The sequence below is a fragment of the Capsicum annuum genome, chromosome 4 (genome assembly GCF_002878395.1).
Source record: "Capsicum annuum cultivar UCD-10X-F1 chromosome 4, UCD10Xv1.1, whole genome shotgun sequence".
In the NCBI taxonomy this organism is placed as follows: Eukaryota; Viridiplantae; Streptophyta; class Magnoliopsida; order Solanales; family Solanaceae; genus Capsicum; species Capsicum annuum.
Window position 1 is genome coordinate 692,497 of NC_061114.1, and position 20,150 is coordinate 712,646.

The following is a 20,150-nucleotide window of genomic DNA, read 5'->3' on the forward strand; positions in this document are numbered from 1 at the left end:
AATGAGGACAGTGATGATGACGGGGATTTGGGTGGTAACCCCATTGGAGTACGCGTTGGTGATGATGATTCTTCGAGCACCTCCAAAGATGCAGTGGGAACCTGATCCCCCGAGGATCTTCATAAGCGTGTGGCTGCGTTCGAGGAAGTGGTGCTGGATATTGCTGCCTATATCAAAGAGAAAAGAATGAAGAAAAAGGAAAATGATGAGCGACAACATGAGCAAGGTAACTTCATTCATTAATTGATGTTGTTAATGAATATTCAACTTTAAATATTATTAGTACTTTTTAATATTATGAAATAGTGCATGTGCATGAATCAGAGAGGAATGAAGGAGAAAGAAAGAGCAAAATGGATGAGTTGGCCGCTGTTGTGGCAGAAGAGGAAAAAAAAGAAGAAAAGAAGGATAGTGAAGAAGATAAGAGCCAAGAAGAAGGTGGAAAAGTAGCAGCAGTAGCAGAAGAAGAAGAAGCGCGAAAAAAGGAAAAATTGTTGAAGAAGAAGCTAACAAAGCTGACAAAGAAGAAGTTGAGCAAGAAGCATCAAGTGAACGAAAAGAAGAAGCTGAGGAAGAAACAGCTGCTGAAGCTGAGGAAGAAACAGCTGCTGCAGGTGAAGTAAGAAAAGAAGGTGTGGAAGAAAAGAAAACTGAAGAAGCAGCAGCTGATGCACATGCTGAAAAAGAGGAGAAGAAGGTGAGAATGAAGAAGCAGCTGCAATTGTTTAGAAAAAAAGAAGTTGAAGTTGTCCAAACAGATGTGGTCATGGACATTATTGATGAAATCAACAGTAACACTTGTGTTGATGAGGAACTTAGGGAAAGAGACATTTAAATGCTAATATGTTTAATTTGTTGTTAAATGATGAGTTGTTAGGATATGACAATTTTTTTGTTATTTCACAAATATGAAGTTTAAGGATCTGGTGGTAGGATATGACAATTATTCTTTTATTTTATGAAACTTGTTATGATTTTGAGCTGAATCTGTTTCTATCAATCTGATTTGTGGCATGAAATTTGAATATGCAGGGTGTGGTCATAGTTGGTACATTGTATGCTTGATATCATAAAATGCATGCTTAATATTCCATATACCGTAGCATAGTCTACCATTACCCTGCTGGTCAAATTTAAGTTGACGTGTTGTTTAATCGACTATGGTTCTATCAAAAATAGTATTTAACATTATACAAAAGTAGAACTAATATTATTTAGTCAATATCACTAAATCCATGTTACACTTTTCCAAAGAACGAATACTAGCATTATAGCACATAACATCATTTTTAGGACATTCTCTCTTTCTTCGACCAAAATCAATTTTTGTTTTAGTTGATCCCTCTCTATTTGAGTGTCGTGTAGCAATAGTTTAAAGTGATTCCTCTGTTCTTCGTCCTCTTTGAACAAATTCATGAGAAAATCTTTATTTTCTTCGCATTGTTGAAGCCTTTGTAGTAGATTAAATTTTGTCAAGCCTTAAAAATTTGATGTCTTGAGTCTCGGAATAAACGTTGATGGACTGGATGGAGGTGATAGCTCATCAAGCCATTTGAAAAATGAGCATGCGCCATTATCCTAGGAAAAAAAATAATTACATAACCATTAACTTAACTTTTAAAAAAACATGCACACCTCACCTTTGCAATTTCACAATTATAAAATTTGCGATCTGGATTTGAATCCGTACGTGACGTCCTCAAGACAGCCACATTCCCACAATGACAAATTAGAGTATTTTTAGAATTGGATAATTGAGATGCTTGCGACATTGTAGAATTTTTAAAAATAAAATAAAGTTGATGAAATAAAATAAGGAGGGATGTACACCTTATATATGAAGTAAAAATAAAGTGTTCACACTGATGACTTACAAAAGTAGCCATTTTTTACCGTTGGAAAAGTAATTTTTCTCTTTTGAACTGGTGGTGACACTAAATAGATTGTCGTAGATCATGACCTATGTCAGCCATCGATTTGTATGGTTTACCATAGAATTACACCTTTATTAGTGCATCGACTAATATCCTGATTATGCGTAGACTACCGTGATCTATGTACACATCTATAGACCATCACGTGGAGGTAATTAAAAAATGAATAATTAAATTAAAAAAATTAAATATATAATAGTAACATGTTATGGGGCTGGTGGAAGAAAATAATTAAATATAATATGATTTAAATGGATAATCACATGTTTTGGGGACGGTGGAAGAAAACAATTACATTAAAAATGATTTAAATAGATGATCTTGGACTGGTGATGACACTTAATAGACCGTCGTAGATCATGAACTATGTCATCCATCAATCAGTATAGTCTATCATAGACTTACACGTTTATTATCGCATCGATTGATATCATGATTAGGCATAGACCACGATGATCTATGTACAAGGTTATAGATCATCACTTGGATATAGTTGAAAAATGATTAAATAAATTATAAATAAATGTGGTGTGGATTTCTACACATGTGAAGGAGTGTAAACAAGTCACATAATCATATTAGAGCTTAGACAAATTAGGGAGGGTGAATTAAGAAGTGTGTGGATGGGTAGTAGTTGAATGTTCAATATCGTAAGAGTAATGTTTAAACAAAGCATAAGTATGTATATAGGATATGCATTGTATTTGATGCCTACACATTCCACATATTTCTTTCATCACCACCCCTAAATCAAAAGAGTGTGTGCAATTAATAGTTGTAAAATATTTATCATCCTCAATACATACTTGTGCTTTGAGAACATTACTCTTACGATATTGAGCATTCAACCACTACTCATCCACACACTTCTTAATTCACCCTCCCAAATTTGTCTAAGCTCTAATATGATTATGTGACTTGTTTACACTCCTTAACATGTGTGGAAATCCACACCACATTTATTTATAATTTATTTAATCATTTTTTTAACTACATCCAAGTGATGGTCTATAACTGTGTACATAGATCACCATGGTCTACGCATAATAATGATATCAGTCGATGCGATAATAAACGTGAAGGTCTACGATATACCAAACTGATCGATGGAGGACATAGTGCATGATATATGACGGTCTATTAAGTGTCACCACCAATCCAACATCATCTATTTAAATCCTTTTTAATTAAATTATTTTCTTCCACCAGCCACAAAATATGTGATTATCCATTTAAATTATATTATATTTAATTATTTTCTTTCACCAGCCCAAAATACATGTTACTATTATTTATTTATTTATTTTAATTTAATAATTGTCGTTCATAATTCCCAAAACGTGTGATTATCTATTTAAATTATTTTTAATTTTATTATTTTCTTCCACCATCAACATAACATGTGATAATCTATTTAAATCTTTTAAAATTAAATTATTTTTTGAAAATTTGTTATTATTTATTTTAATTTACCCAATGATCCATCGATTCATGTAGTCTACGGTCGACTAATATGTACAGTCAACAAAATACTTTGCATAAAATCTAAACATTAGATTTTACTCTTCAGGAAATTAGTCAAGACGCAATACTGTAACTTGAAAAGGTAGACATATTTGATTCGAGTTTTCAAACAAGGGATCAGAATAAAGATGACAAACATACAATGTTAAAAGAAACTAAAACATAGTTGTATTAAAATTGTTCATTACATTACATAATAAAATTTACATCAAAAAAGGGAAAATGGAAGAAGATTTCTTCTAACAAGATCCTACAAAGAAAGCTTCTTCAGCAATGAACAAATCAAAAAAACTTAAAAACATATACTAACATAAAATATTTGAATTAAATTATGGGGATGGTGGTGGTGGTGGGGGGGTGGTGGTGATGTAGTCAGGGTCTTCTATTCCGAGCCTTTCCAGAATTTCCCTCAAGAAACGAGCGATTCGACGGAGCTCCCGCTCCATGTAGATGCGGTCTTGACCCATCCCATAGAAAAGCTGGTCCAAATCATTCCTTAGGAGGAGGAGGTCGTAGTGCCTCGGAGGAACACGTCTGATGGGGCGCAGGGGTATCCTTCTTGGAGGCATTTTTTTGATTTGGGTGAAGAAAAAGAAGAAGAAGAAACGATTTTTGATATTTTCGCTTTAGGGAAAGCTAAAGGGTTGCGTAGAAAGAGGGCCTGTACTTATTGACCTATAGATTGCCTCCGTTCATATATCCACCCAATGGCAGGTCGACGTGTCTGACAAGAGAAAACATTTCGTATGCATATACCAACTATTTTTCCTCGTGAAGATACGTTTTGTGCAGCTTTTTAATAAATGGGAACGAAAAATAAGAGAAATAATGATTCATTGCATCGATTGGAGAGATAAGCTGGGAAAATGACCAACATAACGTGTTAGATCAGCAATAATATAATCAATACATAATATTTTATAGACCATATATTATATATACCGTAGACTATAGATAGTCTATCGTAGATAAAGCTTTAGGTCGATAATAACTGAATGTTAAAATACACAGAAATGCACATTCATCCCCCAAAACAGTACCTTTACAACTGAAGCTAAAAAAAGCCTATTTATGATTTGATGCACATTCTACACGTGGTTCTTTTGTGTTCTGATTTCTTGCATATTGAACACCTATTCCTCCTTTTGGACTTGAATGTCGCACCGATGCCCTTAGTGCATTTGACTTTCTTCCTTCCAAGTTTGGGATCGTACGGGGGTGGTGAAATTTTAGTGTCTACCAATTCCTGTGGCACAGTCCATTTAGCCTCTGGAGGGACCACGTTAATTGCTTCCGAGTATGCGAGGAGGTAACTCTCAGCTTTATAAATTAGCGAAGAGTAGTCGTAGATGGAGTTACCATAATCTTTTCCATCGCCGTACTTGTTCGCACGGCATTTTCACCAGGTCAAATTTCCGGCAAGAACAGCTCCTCTCCAAGAGATTGAACTTGGTAGTAACGCCGTTGCCGGATTACCCACATACAAGGAATCGCTCGCACTCTTATTATCCCTTAGGATCCTTTCCGCAGAAGGCACAAATATGTTCTCTTTACCACCGACAAATGCATGCTGCTCCTAAACTTTTCTCTAAATTTTTTAGCAATTGAATTAAATATGTACGACACGGCGTACTCCCATTCATCCATCAAAATCGAGTTGAGCGACTCGGCGATGTTTGTGGTCAGCACGTTGTACCTATTGCCCAGAAAGTGTCCTCTACTCCATTTTTCAAAACCAAGCACATTTTCAAGGACATGAGCTGCCTCGAGGCATTTACTCTTCAATTCCACAAAATTATCGCTAAACTCATCAAAGGAATAAGCCTTTACCGCAACGTAGAATAGATAAAGATGTTCTTTGCAGTGTTGATTTACGCAAAGATTTTTAGCGAGGTACCTCATGCAAAGTCCGTGATGTGCACAACTATATACACGGGAAAAGGTATTGGCGATGCTAATGTGCCTGTCGAAGATAACGCATAGATCTGGTTCATCTTCTATGATAGACTTCAGCTTTTGGAAGAAGAAGGTCCAAGAAGCATCGTTCTCTTTATCTACGACACAAAAGGCAATCGGAAATATATGATTTTCGGTGTCCTGTGCAACGGCACTAGAAGAACGCCCCCGTATTTGCCATACAAATGTGTGTCATCGATGGCAATTACCTTTCTCATGTGGGCATATCTTCGTATGCAAGCTCCGAATGCTAAGAAGTAGTAAACGAACGATCCATCCATCCGGTTTACCATGATAGAGTAAGAAGACTCGGGATTCAATAACTCCACCATGTGGGAAAAAGCTGACAAGCAAGAATATCCGTGCTCCGGTGTCCTGCGAATGATGTTCTTCGCAATTACATTTCCCTTCCAACACATCAGATAGCTTGCATTGCAACGAAATTCCTTAAATACAATTCTTTGAATTTCTCTTATGCTTGGACCTTTACCATCCCGAAAATGATTTACACATACTGAAGCAATCAATTTGGATCAGACTGTTTTGTGCCTGTGGGTGGCGTTTTCAACGTCGCACGTGTGCATCCCGACATACTTGTCTATACAAAATCTATCCGAGGTGTCGTATTTTTTTGCCTGCAACAACCAGCCACAACCATGAGATAAGCATTGCGCCTTCATCAATTTTGTGTAGCTCTTCTCTATATAATCAAAAGACTGCCTTGCCGCTGCTGCGTCTGATTGCATTTTCATCTCTTTTTTATCGGTGAATGTTTGACCACAACAAAAATTGGTTCCGTCGGTGAAGGAGTGTCCTTCTTGTAATTCTGTTTCACGGTCTTCTTCATCATCTTACGAGTCCGATGAAAAGTCTTCCATATGAATAGAATAATCTTCCATATTAATTGTATCATCGACATCGTTCTCGTAATTATTCAAATCATCATCGATCAAATCATCGTCGACTGTCGGGCGCCGCGGTGGGGTGCTAATGAATTCAGCGGTCCTTCAAAGGACCTCTCAACCACATTTATCCTCAAAATTGGCCTAAAGCCATCTGCATCAGCACCCATTATGTACGTCAGCACACGTACATCGCTATTTATGATCATAGGATTCACCTTTTTCCCTCGAATGCATTACATAACTAATCACCACGTCGCTCGGTGCGCAATCTAGATCCCCGCTCTGCATTACGGTTGCAACAAATTCGTCATATGAACTGTTGTAGCAAACAGGAATGGGAATTGTCACCTTGGTAAATGATCTCCATTTCCAACATTTCGAAGTCTCCACCCATTCTCCTATGAAATCACTAAAAACCAGAACAAATTCTATAATAGACATCCTAGAATTAATCTTCCGTCGATGGTAGATTATGCTTATGGTCGATGGCGAGGACGGGTCGATGACTGCGCAGATTTCTGTACAAATACTTGAAATTGCAAATATTGCTTGTAATCAATGATTTTTGGGTTTATGGAATAAAGTAATGAACTTGGAGTCGCCTGAGCTGCTGTAATGCGCTTTCTAAAGTGGTTTTGAGTAATGTGAGTGATTTAAAGCTTTTTAACAATGGTGGAAAGTGTGTTTGACAAGATAGGAAACAAATGGGGTAACAATGGATGCAATGGACAAGATTATGATGTTTGTGGACTAATTTACAGCTGATCGCCGGAAAATAACGCCGGAAAAGTAGCCGGAATCGGAGCTTTTTGGTGAGAAAAATAACCACTTTCTATTTTTAGCTTTTGAAATTATTTTTTTAATATTCTTGGAAACCTAGATATTATTTTTATATATATAGTGGTGGATGATGGAGTGGGTTGAAGTGTATTATTAGAAACTTGTGGGTGAATTTATTAAGTTAGAAGTATTGGGTTAAAGTGAATTATTATAAAGGTTGGGGCTGAAATTGTTAAGTTAGAAAAGTTGGTGGTGAGGTGGAATTAAGTGGGTATTTGGCAAAGGATTTAAAACTTATAGGTATTTGACAAAATAGTTTGAATAAAGAGTCTTTTTGGCATAAAGGCCCACTACGTGGAGGATGCATTCTTTACTTTGTTGGAAAATATATTCAACAATCTAAAGTAAAATTGCTAGATTAGAATGCTTTCTTTTTTTTGCTATCACATTGGACATGGCTTTACAAATAGTATTTATATCTTTTAACTTACTTATTATTTAGTAAAATTAATTTTTATTATAAATTTATGACAACAATTTGTTGCCCTCTTTTTTTTTTGGAAAATTTCAGAAATAGCAACTCTGAAGCCTTAATTATAACTTTTATAGCAACAGTTTCATAATTACGAAAAATAGCAAATTGTATTTGTATTTAAGTAAAATGTTGCTATATAAATACATGTACAAATATATATGTATTACTCATAAATACATATGCACAACTGAAAAATACATATTCTTCAATTACTATGAAGTGGGTAAAATATTGTTACTTTTGCTATAAGTTGTAGTTTTGAAAAAGTGTTGCTATTTATTGTAATTATAGTCTTAAGGATGCTAGTTTCTGTAATTTTTCCTTTTTTTTAACCGTCCAAAGCGCGGGCAAATTGACTAATTATTAATATTTGAAGCTTTGATCACTTTCTTTGAGCAGCATATTTAGTTGGAATTTAAGTGGGTATTAATATATATTTCTCATTAACTGACTGTTTAATTATTAATTGAATAGTTAATTTTTTAATTATTTTTTCAATTGTGCATTCATTTTCATTTGACTTGATTTTTCTAGATTGAACAGTTGAGTTGACATTTGGTTTCAAATTTGTGAGGATGCACTAGATTTCACAAGAGGTGTAACCTCAGAAGAAAGCCTTCCAATGGTGCCTACATATAGTTTGATTTGCTATTGATGTTTAAAGAATATACGAATGTTTAAACAAAATTTATTCTATTTTTAATAAAATATTATTGTAATTTCTTAAAAAAATAACTATGAAACATGGATGAAATTAGACTATGAACTTCATTGATTAACCTAAAGTTATTTACCTTCTTATTTTATTTGTTTAATTATATGGTGGATACTAACATATAGAATCTATAGATGAGATATAGATTTGATATCAAATATATGTTATAGAGTGAATATTATTGTGTCACAATGGAAGAACCACACAGAAAATCGAGGAGGATAATAATGAAGAATATATGAAAGAATTTGTCGATAGTATTTAACACCTACTACTATACTAAGGTTTTTTCTCATGGCAATACTAAATATCACGAATTAATTTATTTTGATCAATTTTCAAATTGTGAAAGTTGAAAAATTAAGATTGGGTATATAGTGTCATCTCTTATATTGCAAATGAAATTTTACATTTTAATAAGATGTTCTAATTGAAGTTGTTAGGACCGTGTGTAACATCACACGAATTCCGTACTAGTATGATATTGTCCGCTTTGGACCAAGTCCTCATGGATTTGTTTTTGGGCAACTCCCAAAAGGCCTCATACTAGTGGAGTTGGGTGACACTTTAAATATTGGATATGTTCCCTCTATTTTTCCGATGCGGGATTGTTTTGCTTCTCGATAATACCCCCCTCAAACCAAGACCACATCACTTGTGACCTCCCCGTACCGCTACTACCAACCAGTAGGACACGCCGCTTGACCATCACTTGTCAAGAAAACTTTCGACACGAGGCATCAACCGTAGATCTCAAGTACTAGATCACTTCACATGATCTGCCAAACATCTTGTACCGTCGTTATCACCCAATGGGACATGCCGGCTAACCACCATTCGCCAGGAAGACTTTCAACACAAGGCACCACCTGCAGATTTCCAGTTTTGTCGTTACACCGCCTTATACTAATGGAGTTGGGCGACACTTTAAATATTTGATATATTTCCTCAATTTTTCAGATGTGGGATTGTTTTGCTTCTCGACAATCCCCCTTCAAACCAAGACCACATCACTTGTGACCTCCCCGTACCACCACTACCAACCAGTTGGACATGCTGCTTGACCATCACTTGTCAAGAAGACTTTCGACACGAGAGATCAACTGTAGATCTCAACTACTAGGTCACTTCACATGATCTGCCAAACATCTGGTACCGCCGTTAGCACCCAATGGGACACACCTCTTAACCAACATTCGCCGGGAAGACTTTCGACACAAGGCACCACCTGCAGATTTCCAGTCTTGTCGTTACACCGAGAACTTTTCACCAACCGTAATCCACCACTCCAACACACCCGAACCACACTAGTATGATATTGTCCGCTTTGGGCCAAGCTCTCACAGATTTGTTTTTGGACACCTCCCAAAAGGCCTCATACTAGTGGAGTTAGGTGACACTTTAAATATTGGATATGTTCCCTCTATTTTTCTGATATGGAATTGTTTTGCTTCTCAACAGAAGTTGTAGTCGTTATATTAACAAATACCTTTTGTTAGTGTACTTTATTTTAGATAAGGTAGTTTATTAACAAATACCTTTTGTTAGCATACTTTATTTTAGATAAGGTAGAGTTAATATGTTATGTTATCAGTAATAAGGGATGATTAATAACACTAAGAAATTTGAACCAATAAAACATGACTAGTTGAAATACTGAACAGCAAAGTAAATTTTAAACAAACAGAATTTTAAATGTAAAAAGTATATTTTACTTTATTGTTTGTAACAAATTTTGCTTCACCTTCAGATTTTTTTTTTGTGTGTGTGAGTTTTGTTACTTCAAGGACTTAAAATTAGTATAACCAAGACAATAAATCCTAACTTTTTAGATGAATGAAATGATAATGATTTTTAAATGCTCACAAAATTCATTGAAAATTATAAACTTCATTAATGAATAGTAAAATTTTAAAGTAGTGATGGATTCTTTTAATTTGAATCATTGATAAAATGATATAAATTCACAATCGATTAAAAAGTAGCAACTTTCGCGCATTGCGCGGGTACTATACTAGTTAAGGTAAACATACAAGAAATGTTTAATCTCTTCCATCTAGACAATTGTTCATCAACTTCACATCATTACTTATCTCTCTCCTATGTATTAGACTAGCCTCTAAGTTGTATTTAAAGGTAAGTTGAATCAGTGTATTTCTCCTTAATATATCACTTTTGTACTCTTATTATGTTTAGAAGCTCTTGTACTGATACCACCAGGGTTTGGGATTCATCTATATATTGATCTTTATCTCATATATTCCGTATTCTTTTTCTTATGTTATTAAGTAGTCCATTACTAGCCGTTCCGGACTACAAGTTGGCTTGCCTACTGGTAGATTATGGTTGGCGCCATCATGACCTGAAAAGTTGCGTCATGACAGAACCCCATGTTCACATGAAAACAACTTTACCAGTTATGCAAATGAGTTGGTTTCATTCCTCAATTCTATCAGCTTAGTGTTTGGAGCCACCAAATAGAAAAATTTATTCAAGTTCATTAGTTGGGCAGAGAGGTGTTTATACCATAAGAGCTAGAGAGATAGTATAAGGGACTGATAAAAGGGCATTTTTTTAATCAACTGAATAATGAATAAAATAGTTTTTGAATGAATTATTCATTTTATCATAATAGAAAGTAATTAATTAGACAAAACTTGATTATTAAGGAAGGCTCTCATTGCCTGGGATAAATCCACGAGTAAATTCACTGTTTCATTTTAACATATATCAGAACAGGGCCCATTCTCACCCAATGTTGGGCCCTCGATTTAAAATTAATAATATTTTTAACTTAAAATTACACAAATACACAACTTATGTTTTCAATATTATAAAAAATCCCAACTCCCTAAACATATTACAAAAATCCCACATATACATAGAATGCTATGTACATGTTGGCTATGTTATGTATATTAATAGGGAGAGAAAATAAAGTAATTAAAAGTGGGAGAGAGTGTAATTACTTTTAAAAGTTTGGTATTTATGTTATTTATACTATTTTTAATTAAATGGTGTGGCCTAGCGGTCAATATTTTTAGTAATAAACATAATCTTTATTCTAAAAAGTCGATATGTCCAAGTGGCTAAGGAGACAGACTTGAAATCTGTTAAAGCCATGAATCAGCCATGAAAATAGAGAAGAGATCAGTAAGATGAAGTTTCTAGAACGTGTTCAGAGAAAAATCTTATTCATTCTCAGAGCGTAGAAATGAAAATGAGCTCCAACCGTTTGTTTAGTGTGGGCCCAATCCTATATATACAAGATCCGAAAATTAGAGAGAATTAAATACAAAATGGATCAAAATCAAAATTTGGGCCACTGTAGAACTATTTAACCCATGCCACTATTTATTACACTTGTCCCAATTCTTTGTATGTCTCTATGTACAAAAGTCTCAACACCCCCCTCAAGTTGGAGGTTGACAAAACACCCAACTTGAGAAGATGAGAATGGTGGGCTGCGCAGGGCAAAATTTTAGTGAAGATATCGGCCAGCTCAGAGGAACTGGGAGTATGATGTAGGCTGATCAAACCATTTCCAAACTTGGTGCGAACGAAATGGCAATCCAACTCAATATGTTTCGTTAGTTCATGAAATACTGAATTCTTGGAAATATGAATGGCTGACTGATTATCATAGAAAACAGGAATGGGTAGAGATGAAGACAACCAAAAATCAGACACTAAATGAGACAGCCAAGTAATCTCACCCACAGCCTTACTCACAGACCGATATTCAGACTCAGCTAAAGAAAGAGAAACTACAGGTTTATTTTTAGCCTTCCAGCTAATCAAACTCCCACCAAACAACACACAAAAGCCGTCTACTATCAGGGCATAAGGCCCAATCACTATCACTATAAACCTACAGAGACAAACCAAGAGTAGGAGTGCCCCTGAGATAGCGCAAAGATGTATGACAGCCTTCATATGTGGAACACAAGGATGTTGCATGAACTGGCTTAGGTGTTGTACCGTAAAAGACATATCAGGTCTGGTGTGAGTGAGAAAATTAAATTTTCCCAACAAACTTCTGTACTTATCAGGTTGAGGCAGTGAAGAAGATGTGTCACAATGATACTCTTTAAGCAAATCATGTATAAACTTGCTTTGATGTAAAAGAATTCCAGAACCAGAATAGAAAACCTCAATACCAAGGAAATAATGCAGCAAACCCAGATCTTTAATTTTAAATTGGTCATGCAAAAATAATTTGAGATTAGAAATCTCCTCGAGATCAGTACCAGTCAAGATGATGTCATCTACGTAAACAGTCAGGAGCACAAGAGAAGAACCAGAACCTCTTGTGAAAAGAAAATAGTCATTAAGAGAGTGATAATAACCCCTAGAATGAAGTGCATGAGACATCTTGGCATACTACAAGCGAGACGTTTGCCTAAGTCCATATAAAGACTTATTGAGTTTACAAACCAAAGGAGAAGGGGAAGTAGAGGAAACAGTAAGACCCGGGGGCAATTTCATGTACACTTCCTCATACAAATCACCATGAAGAAATGCATTATTTACATCAAGTTGAAAAAGAGACCAATTGTGTTTCACAATCACAGCCAAAAGAGATTTGATAGTAGACATTTTGACTATAGGAGAGAATGTTTCATGAAAATCAACACCCTCAACCTGAGTATCTCCTCTAACCACTAGTCGAGCTTTATATCTTTCTAAAGAACCAACAACCCTATATTTCACTTTATAAACTCACTTGCAACTAATAGGTTTCTTCCCATGAGGAAGTGGAACAATAATCCAAGTGTGATTAGCATCTAGAGCAGCAAATTCCTGTTTCATGGCATTTTTCCATTTAGGAAAACCATCTGCCTAAGAATAAGTGTGGGGCTCAAACACTTGTTGTTGACTTAGTACAGAAGAACAAAAAGGAAAAGAACTGGAACTAGGTAGAAGAGAGGAGTAACAAACATAATCTTTAAGATAACCAGGGGGATTGGTGTTCTTGGAAGATCTTCTGGGAGGAATAGCTTGAACAAGAGGGACAACGGGAGCAGGAGTGGAATCAATATGAGTAGGGACAGAAATGGGAGAATCAGTATGAGTAGGGACAGAAACAGGAGAAGAAGGAAAAACAGAAGGAACAGGATCATCAAAAAAATGAAATAAAAAAGGGCACATGACAGAAGAGGGAGACTGGGAAAGAAAAAGGAAGACAGTTTCATGAAAAACTACATACCTAGAGACAAAATAGGATTTGGAGACAAGGTTATAAACTCTGTAACCTTTCTTAGCAAAAGGATAACCAATGAAAACACAAGGGACAGCTCTAGGTTGAAACTTATCCCTATGAGGAATAGGAACAGTTGAATAACATAAACACCCAAAAGTCTTAAGGTGAGAATAAGAAGGAGGTTTGTTATAAAGTACCTCAAATGAACTTTTGTTATGTAATAAAAGAGAAGAAACCTATTTATAAGATATGTAGCAGTCAAAAGACAATCCCCCCAAAACTTAATAGGAAGGTAAGACTGGAAAAGTAAAGCTCTAGCAGTTTCCAAGAGATGTTTGTGTTTCCTTTCAACCACTCCATTCTGTTGAGGAGTGTAAGGACATGAAGTTTGATGAATTATTCCTTTAGAAGAAAAAAATTGTGAACCAACTAAGGAGGATCCAAGTTCTAGAGCATTTTCACTTCGAACAGTCTTTACTTTAGCATGAAACTGAGTCTCAACTAAAGCAATGAAAGATTTGAGAAGGTCAAAGGCATTGCTCTTGGCACCCATTAAATGAGTCCAAGTGGCCCTAGAGTAATCATCAACTATGGTGAGGAAATATCAAAAACCATTATAAGTAGAATTATAGTAAGGTCCCCAATTATCTACATGGATAAGATCAAATGGAGAAGAAGATTGAGAGATACTATCACCAAAAGGCAATCTGGATTGTCTAGAAAGAGGACATATTGGACAAGTAAAAGATTGTTTACTAGATAAAGAATCACCAATATCAGATATACAAATCATTTTAGAAAAAGGAGCATGTCCAAGTCTATAATGCCACAAAATATCTTTCTTATTACATGTAGGATCAGTAGGAACAGTATCAAAACTAACAGAAGAATTGTGACGTGCATGATGTGAAGGAGAGAAAGTAAAAGGGATAGCAGAAGAATTAAAAGCAACAGAGGAATCTGGACAGCTGATCAACTTGTACATGCCACCATCAGGTCTACCAAGCACCACTGGCTTCCGCAGAGAAGGGGCGCAACCAGATTTGGTAAATTGTAACATGACATCGTATTGTTCAACCAACTGGGACACAAAAATGAGGTTATATTGAAAACTAGGGACATAGAGAACATTTGTGAGTACAAGATCTTAAAATAAAGTGTAGGATCCTATGCTAATGACTTTAACCTTATAACTATTTGGTAATGAAACCAAATATGGGATTGGAAGGGTTTGAACATTTGAAAGAAGGGACAGATCAGAAGTCATGTGATTAGAGGCTCCAGAATCTATAATCCAAATTATTTTGTCTATCTTAGTCAAAAAACAAGTGCTAAGTGTGAGATCATGGAGTAGCTTACCAGCAAAATTTGTTGATTCCATATGTGGAATAAAGGGCGAAAAAGATGTCTCAGGTAGATTAGCCCTTTTCAGAAACACAATCAGCTTGTTATATTCAGCCTTAGATAGACTAGTAACATCAGAAGGCTGGGAGTGAGTAGGGTCAGATAAAGCATCATCATCCCCAATATAAGGGCCCTTTTGTCCAGAAGAAGCCAGCTCAACATGAGCAGTAGTTCCTACTAGGAAGATGTGGAGGTTTATTGAACTTAAAATGTGCAGGAAACCATGGAGTTTGTAACACTTATCAATAATATGATCCGGCTTCTTGCAATACTTGCATACAATAGAAGAAGTCTTTTGGGAGTCAAATGCACCTTTGTAGGAAACCGAGTATTGAAAGAAGAATAGACTGATGAGAGAATTTTGATGTTGAGCAAACATTTCTTTGTTTTTCATCTGCCAAAAGAATGTTGTACATAGTACCAACAGATGTCAGGGGTTTCATCATGAGAATATTGCTGCACACTTGTATATAGGTGTCATTGAGACCCATCAGAAACTGATACACCTTTTGTTCATCATCGGATTTCTTAAACCCACCACAAGTGCAAACAGCAGTTGCAAGCTCGTCCTAAAGCTGCTTTATGTTGTTAAAATAGGAATCCACATCTAAAGACCCATGAGAAATATGGGCTAATTGTTTCTTCATTTCAAATATTCTAGCCCCGTCAGCCTTTCCATAACGTTCCTCTAATTCAACCCAAATATCTCTAGCGTAGGCAGAATATTCTACACTATGAGCAATTTCTTTAGAAAGAGAATTAGTAAGCCAAGACACCACAAGGTCATTGCACCGTTGCCATTGTCTGGATAAAGGTGAGGTGTCAGGAGGCTTAGACGATGTCCCATCTATCAAATCTAGCTTGTCACGTACTGACAAGGCAACTAAGATTATTCTACACCAACTACCAAAACCAGATCTATCAAATGGAGTAGAGACTAAAGACGCTCCCAACACATCGGAAGGGTGGACATAGAGAGGATGACAGGGATGTGTATAATCCTCAGCATGATAAGCAGTCCGATTCATGGTAAAAGAAGAGGAATTGTCCTCTGGAATCGACATATGCACAAAACCACAACAAAACAAGTCGAAGAGTAATCAGAGAATAAGAAGAAATTACCAACACCTTCACAACCGGAAGGAGACGGCCTTTATCAACAAAAACACCAAACAATCGCGAAAATTTTCTGAGAAGGGGACGAAAATTCACCAAAACAGCTCCGGAGAAACAGGGACAAAAATTCACCTGAACGTCTAAAAAAAAAAACATCAGACGATAGCCTAATCACCGGAATAAGGCTAGAAAAATACCACGACAGGGCTTAATTTCACCGAATGCTGACCAGCTTCACCAACACAAACTTCACAACATGAAAAATGTTCAAATAAAAATAACGAGGGTAATATCGGAAACTAGCTAGAGAGCAGATCTACAAGGATCTCGGCTTTGATAACATGTTAAAGCTATGAATCAGCCATGAAAATAGAGAAGAGATCAGTAAGATGAAGTTTCTAGAACATGTTCAGAGAAAAATCTTATTCATTCTCAGAGAGTACAAATGAAAATGAGCTCCAACCGTTTGTTTAGTGTGGGCCCAATCCTATATATACAAGATCCAAAAATTAGAGAAAATTAAATACAAAATGGATCAAAATTAAAATTTGGGCCACTGTAGAACTATTTAACCCACGCCACTATTTATTACACTTGGCCCAATTCTTTGTATGTCTCTATGTACAGAAGTCTCAACAAAATCTGTTTCAAACTTCCCCAAAGTCAAAACAATCATATAAAAAAGTCATGGCTTTAGGCATAACTTCTATATCGGGGATGAGTCGACCGGCTTTAGAGGAAACAATCTCCCTTTTCCTCTTCACTTGTTGTATGATTTTCCTCTGTAAACATCTACAAAGAGTCGTGATTCAACTTCTTTTTGGCACAACGCCTATGCACAAGTCCAAACTTTTTTTTTATATAGTTAAATTTACTTTGTATAATTCTAATAAATCAAGCTTTATGAAAACACCAGACAATGGATGTCACGCTTCATTGCTCGCAATTCAACAATTAGGAACAATCTCTAACAAAGCAAGACTTGGTTGACTTGCACTCTTGCACAAATTCGTTGGAGTTTGGACTGATTAGAAGAATAGTTTTTCCACCACAAGTAAGGTTGCAAGACAAATTTTATCAGATATTTTATTTGGACACAGCTATAAACCTGTATATATCTAGTTTTTAGATGTATTTATAGATACACCCATTCTTGTTTTGATTTTAACAAGTTCAGATTTGCATATCTGAAATTACATATAAATTAAGTTTAGACATTTTTACCTCAAATTCGGTCTTGCACAAATCTTTGGAATTTGGACTGATTAGAGGAATAAGCTTGCCACCACAATTACGGTTTGCAAGACTTGGTTGATTCCAATTATATATTTTTTATTGTGTCATTTGAATGAGAATTGACTTGCCATCTCACAAAAGTATTTGGAGCTTGGACCTATTAGAGAAATAATTTTGCCACCATTATTACGGTTGCAAGTTGGTCAAGTCTTCGAGGCCCGCATAAGTTTGGGAACCAATTAAATGAAGAGTCAATGACAACAACCAATACAATTTAATGTTGTGAATTTTCTTATAATAAAGTTTTATTAAAACAAGTAAAAGTTACCGTCAAGGTTTGTGGTGGGATGGATCATATAAGTCCTCTTTTAATTACAGGTCTCAGGTTCGCATGCTAGATGTGGAAACCCCTTTAATGGGCCTTGCGTGACACTAATTCAGATTAGTCTCGGTTCCAATGCAAATACCCCTACTGGACAAGTATTGTAGAACATCTATGTTTTGTATTGTGGACAAGTAAAGATGGACAGAGGGAGTAACTTTTTTTGATATATCACTATACTTTTCATCACACAGTTGTAGAGAAAATGAAAGCAAGACTTGTTTAACTTGCAGTATTGCAAAAGTCTATGGAGTTTGGATCAACTAGAGAAATAATTTGGTCACCATAATTACGGGTGCAGGGCCAACGTATCTTAAAAATGAAATTTAGAAAACCATGTAGCTGAAGAGTCGAATGATGGTGGAATGTTCGCACCATATTATAATTCTGATTGAAAAGTAAATGATACGAGGAGTATGGCGTTTCAGATTATGCAGTAGACATCATAGGCCGACAATGATGAAATAACAACAATTATGCCATTTTGAAAACGCGGGGAGAAAAATACAATGTCGAGATTTTTTTTTTAATAAAAAATTTATTATAAACACAATACAATGTCGAGATAACAAGAGAATCCTCCATTTTAAACTAACTAAAAAACATTTAAAATAAAAGAGATAGAACATGTCTAGAAAACACCGACACTTAAGAAAAGTTCACAAATAAAATGTTTAAAAGTTATTTTGTCTTAAAACATTTAAAATAAGACAATCCAAATATGCTCTACATGTTGTGTACTTATTTAGAATTTAAAAAAATGTAAAAACATCCTAAAAATTAAAAGTAAATAGTCCCGTCGAGATATTAAACTACGATAAAATAATTTCTTACTGCGTTATCTTTGATCAAGAATGTAAATAGTTTTTCATATATATATATATATATATATATATATATATATATCCTAAAAAATTAGTTACTAGAATCAATTATAGACTATGCTAGTGTACATAACTTTAGTAGAAGGCAACTTAAAGGAGTGTTTGGATTGATTAGAGCAATAACTTTGCCACCAAATATACGTTTATAAAGACACGTGTATTTTTGGTCTTCTCCAATTTTGTCAAGTCTTTGAGGCCAACATAACCTGAAAAATTCTCTAAAATGATGGCAGCCAATACAAATTAATGTTATATATTCTTTTATTAAAAAAAATATCTCAAAAACATACCTTCAAACAAGTCAAAATTGCAAATAAATTATAAAACATAATTAAAAGCTCCTTTTATACTACCATCCCATTTTAAAATGAACTAAATTAACTTCCACAAAAAGCAACTAGAATGTAAAAGTCTACAGATTCTGTCCTAGATAGAGATAAAAGGATTATAAACATGTTATGATTAGCTATATAAACTCTCGGAAAAAAGGTCCGAAAAATGTATCTAAATTTTGACGAAATTTACTGTAACACGCTTCAACTTTATGGAGGTCGTATGATCTCCCTAGATAATATTTTACCATATTTCTGTGGATATATTTGCTTAGCTTGATCACTTTAGACCCTTGCACGCACAGTGTGCATTCATATACAGTGGTTTAGCTAGCAAATATATGCCACAGAAATACGGTAAAAAATAACAAGAGGGTGATAGGGCCTCTGCAAAGTTGAGACGTGTTACAACAAATTAATTTTGATAAAGCATAGGTATATTTTGGATCTTTCTCCCTAAAATATCTTAATCATGTAAAAATAATTCTCAAGAAAATAAAGGAAGACTTGGTTGACTTGCACAAGTCTTTGTCTGCCAGGGGAATTTCTGAACCATATTTACAATTCTAATTGAAACGTGCAAAACTTGGAGAAATTAGAATTGATATGACCAGTGGTGGAACCATATGTTCGTTGAAAAAATACATTAAGTAGCTAGGTAAAAATATATTTTTTAATGTATATATTACATATTGACACTCCTTGACATATGTCTCTACCGTTAATGTGAGGGACATATATATACCATTTCATTAACGGTAGCGGCATATGTGTATCTAATGTGTGACGGATGATATATACGTACCATTTATCATAGTTCGAGGTTATATTTATCCATTTAGTAGAATATCTGACGCTTGTCAACACCAATTGGATGTGGATAAGACAATCAATCAGTGATAAAACAGTCGAGTTTGTCATAACATCGATAAAGAGTACATAAATATGTCTTCACAAAAAAACAACATAGCCAACTAGCAGTATGGCGTTACATATTAGCCAAGCAGCTCACCAAATATTTCTAGGAGTAGACCCTCTTGACTCAAACAAGCATCATGGTCCAGTCGTGCTTGTAATGCATGAGTGTGGAAAGCACGTCTTACGTGACATAATACACGTCAGACGCCAATAGAACTTTAGTAGAAGGCAACTTGGAGGGTGTTTGGACTGATTAGAGGAATAACTTTACCACCCAATGTATGGTTGTAAAGACTTGGTGTACTTTTGTTCTTCTCCAATTTTGT

The 20,150-nt window shown here is 35.2% G+C and overlaps 1 protein-coding gene and 1 long non-coding RNA gene across 2 annotated transcripts; both read right to left on the reverse strand.

Moving 5' to 3' along the window:
- Positions 1 to 1,199: 1,199 nt before the first annotated feature.
- LOC124897579 lies at positions 1,200 to 17,149 on the reverse strand. Its single transcript, XR_007054340.1, has 2 exons — positions 16,079 to 17,149; positions 1,200 to 1,578 (listed from the first exon to the last, which is right to left on the reverse strand). It is a non-coding gene; the product is annotated as an uncharacterized LOC124897579 (long non-coding RNA).
- LOC107868382 (uncharacterized mitochondrial protein AtMg00810) lies at positions 11,514 to 15,051 on the reverse strand. The gene is made up of 2 exons (XM_016715068.2): positions 14,912 to 15,051; positions 11,514 to 14,633 (listed from the first exon to the last, which is right to left on the reverse strand). The coding sequence occupies exon 2, from the start codon at positions 12,721 to 12,723 to the stop codon at positions 11,707 to 11,709; it is 1,017 nt and encodes a 338-aa protein (XP_016570554.2). The 5' UTR covers positions 12,724 to 14,633; positions 14,912 to 15,051; the 3' UTR covers positions 11,514 to 11,706.
- Positions 17,150 to 20,150: the final 3,001 nt, after the last annotated feature.

Excerpts from the sequence above, each read along its gene's own strand:
- LOC107868382 (XM_016715068.2), bottom strand. The coding sequence starts at position 12,723 with ATGTCTCATGCACTTCATTCTAGGGGTTATTATCACTCTCTTAATGAC.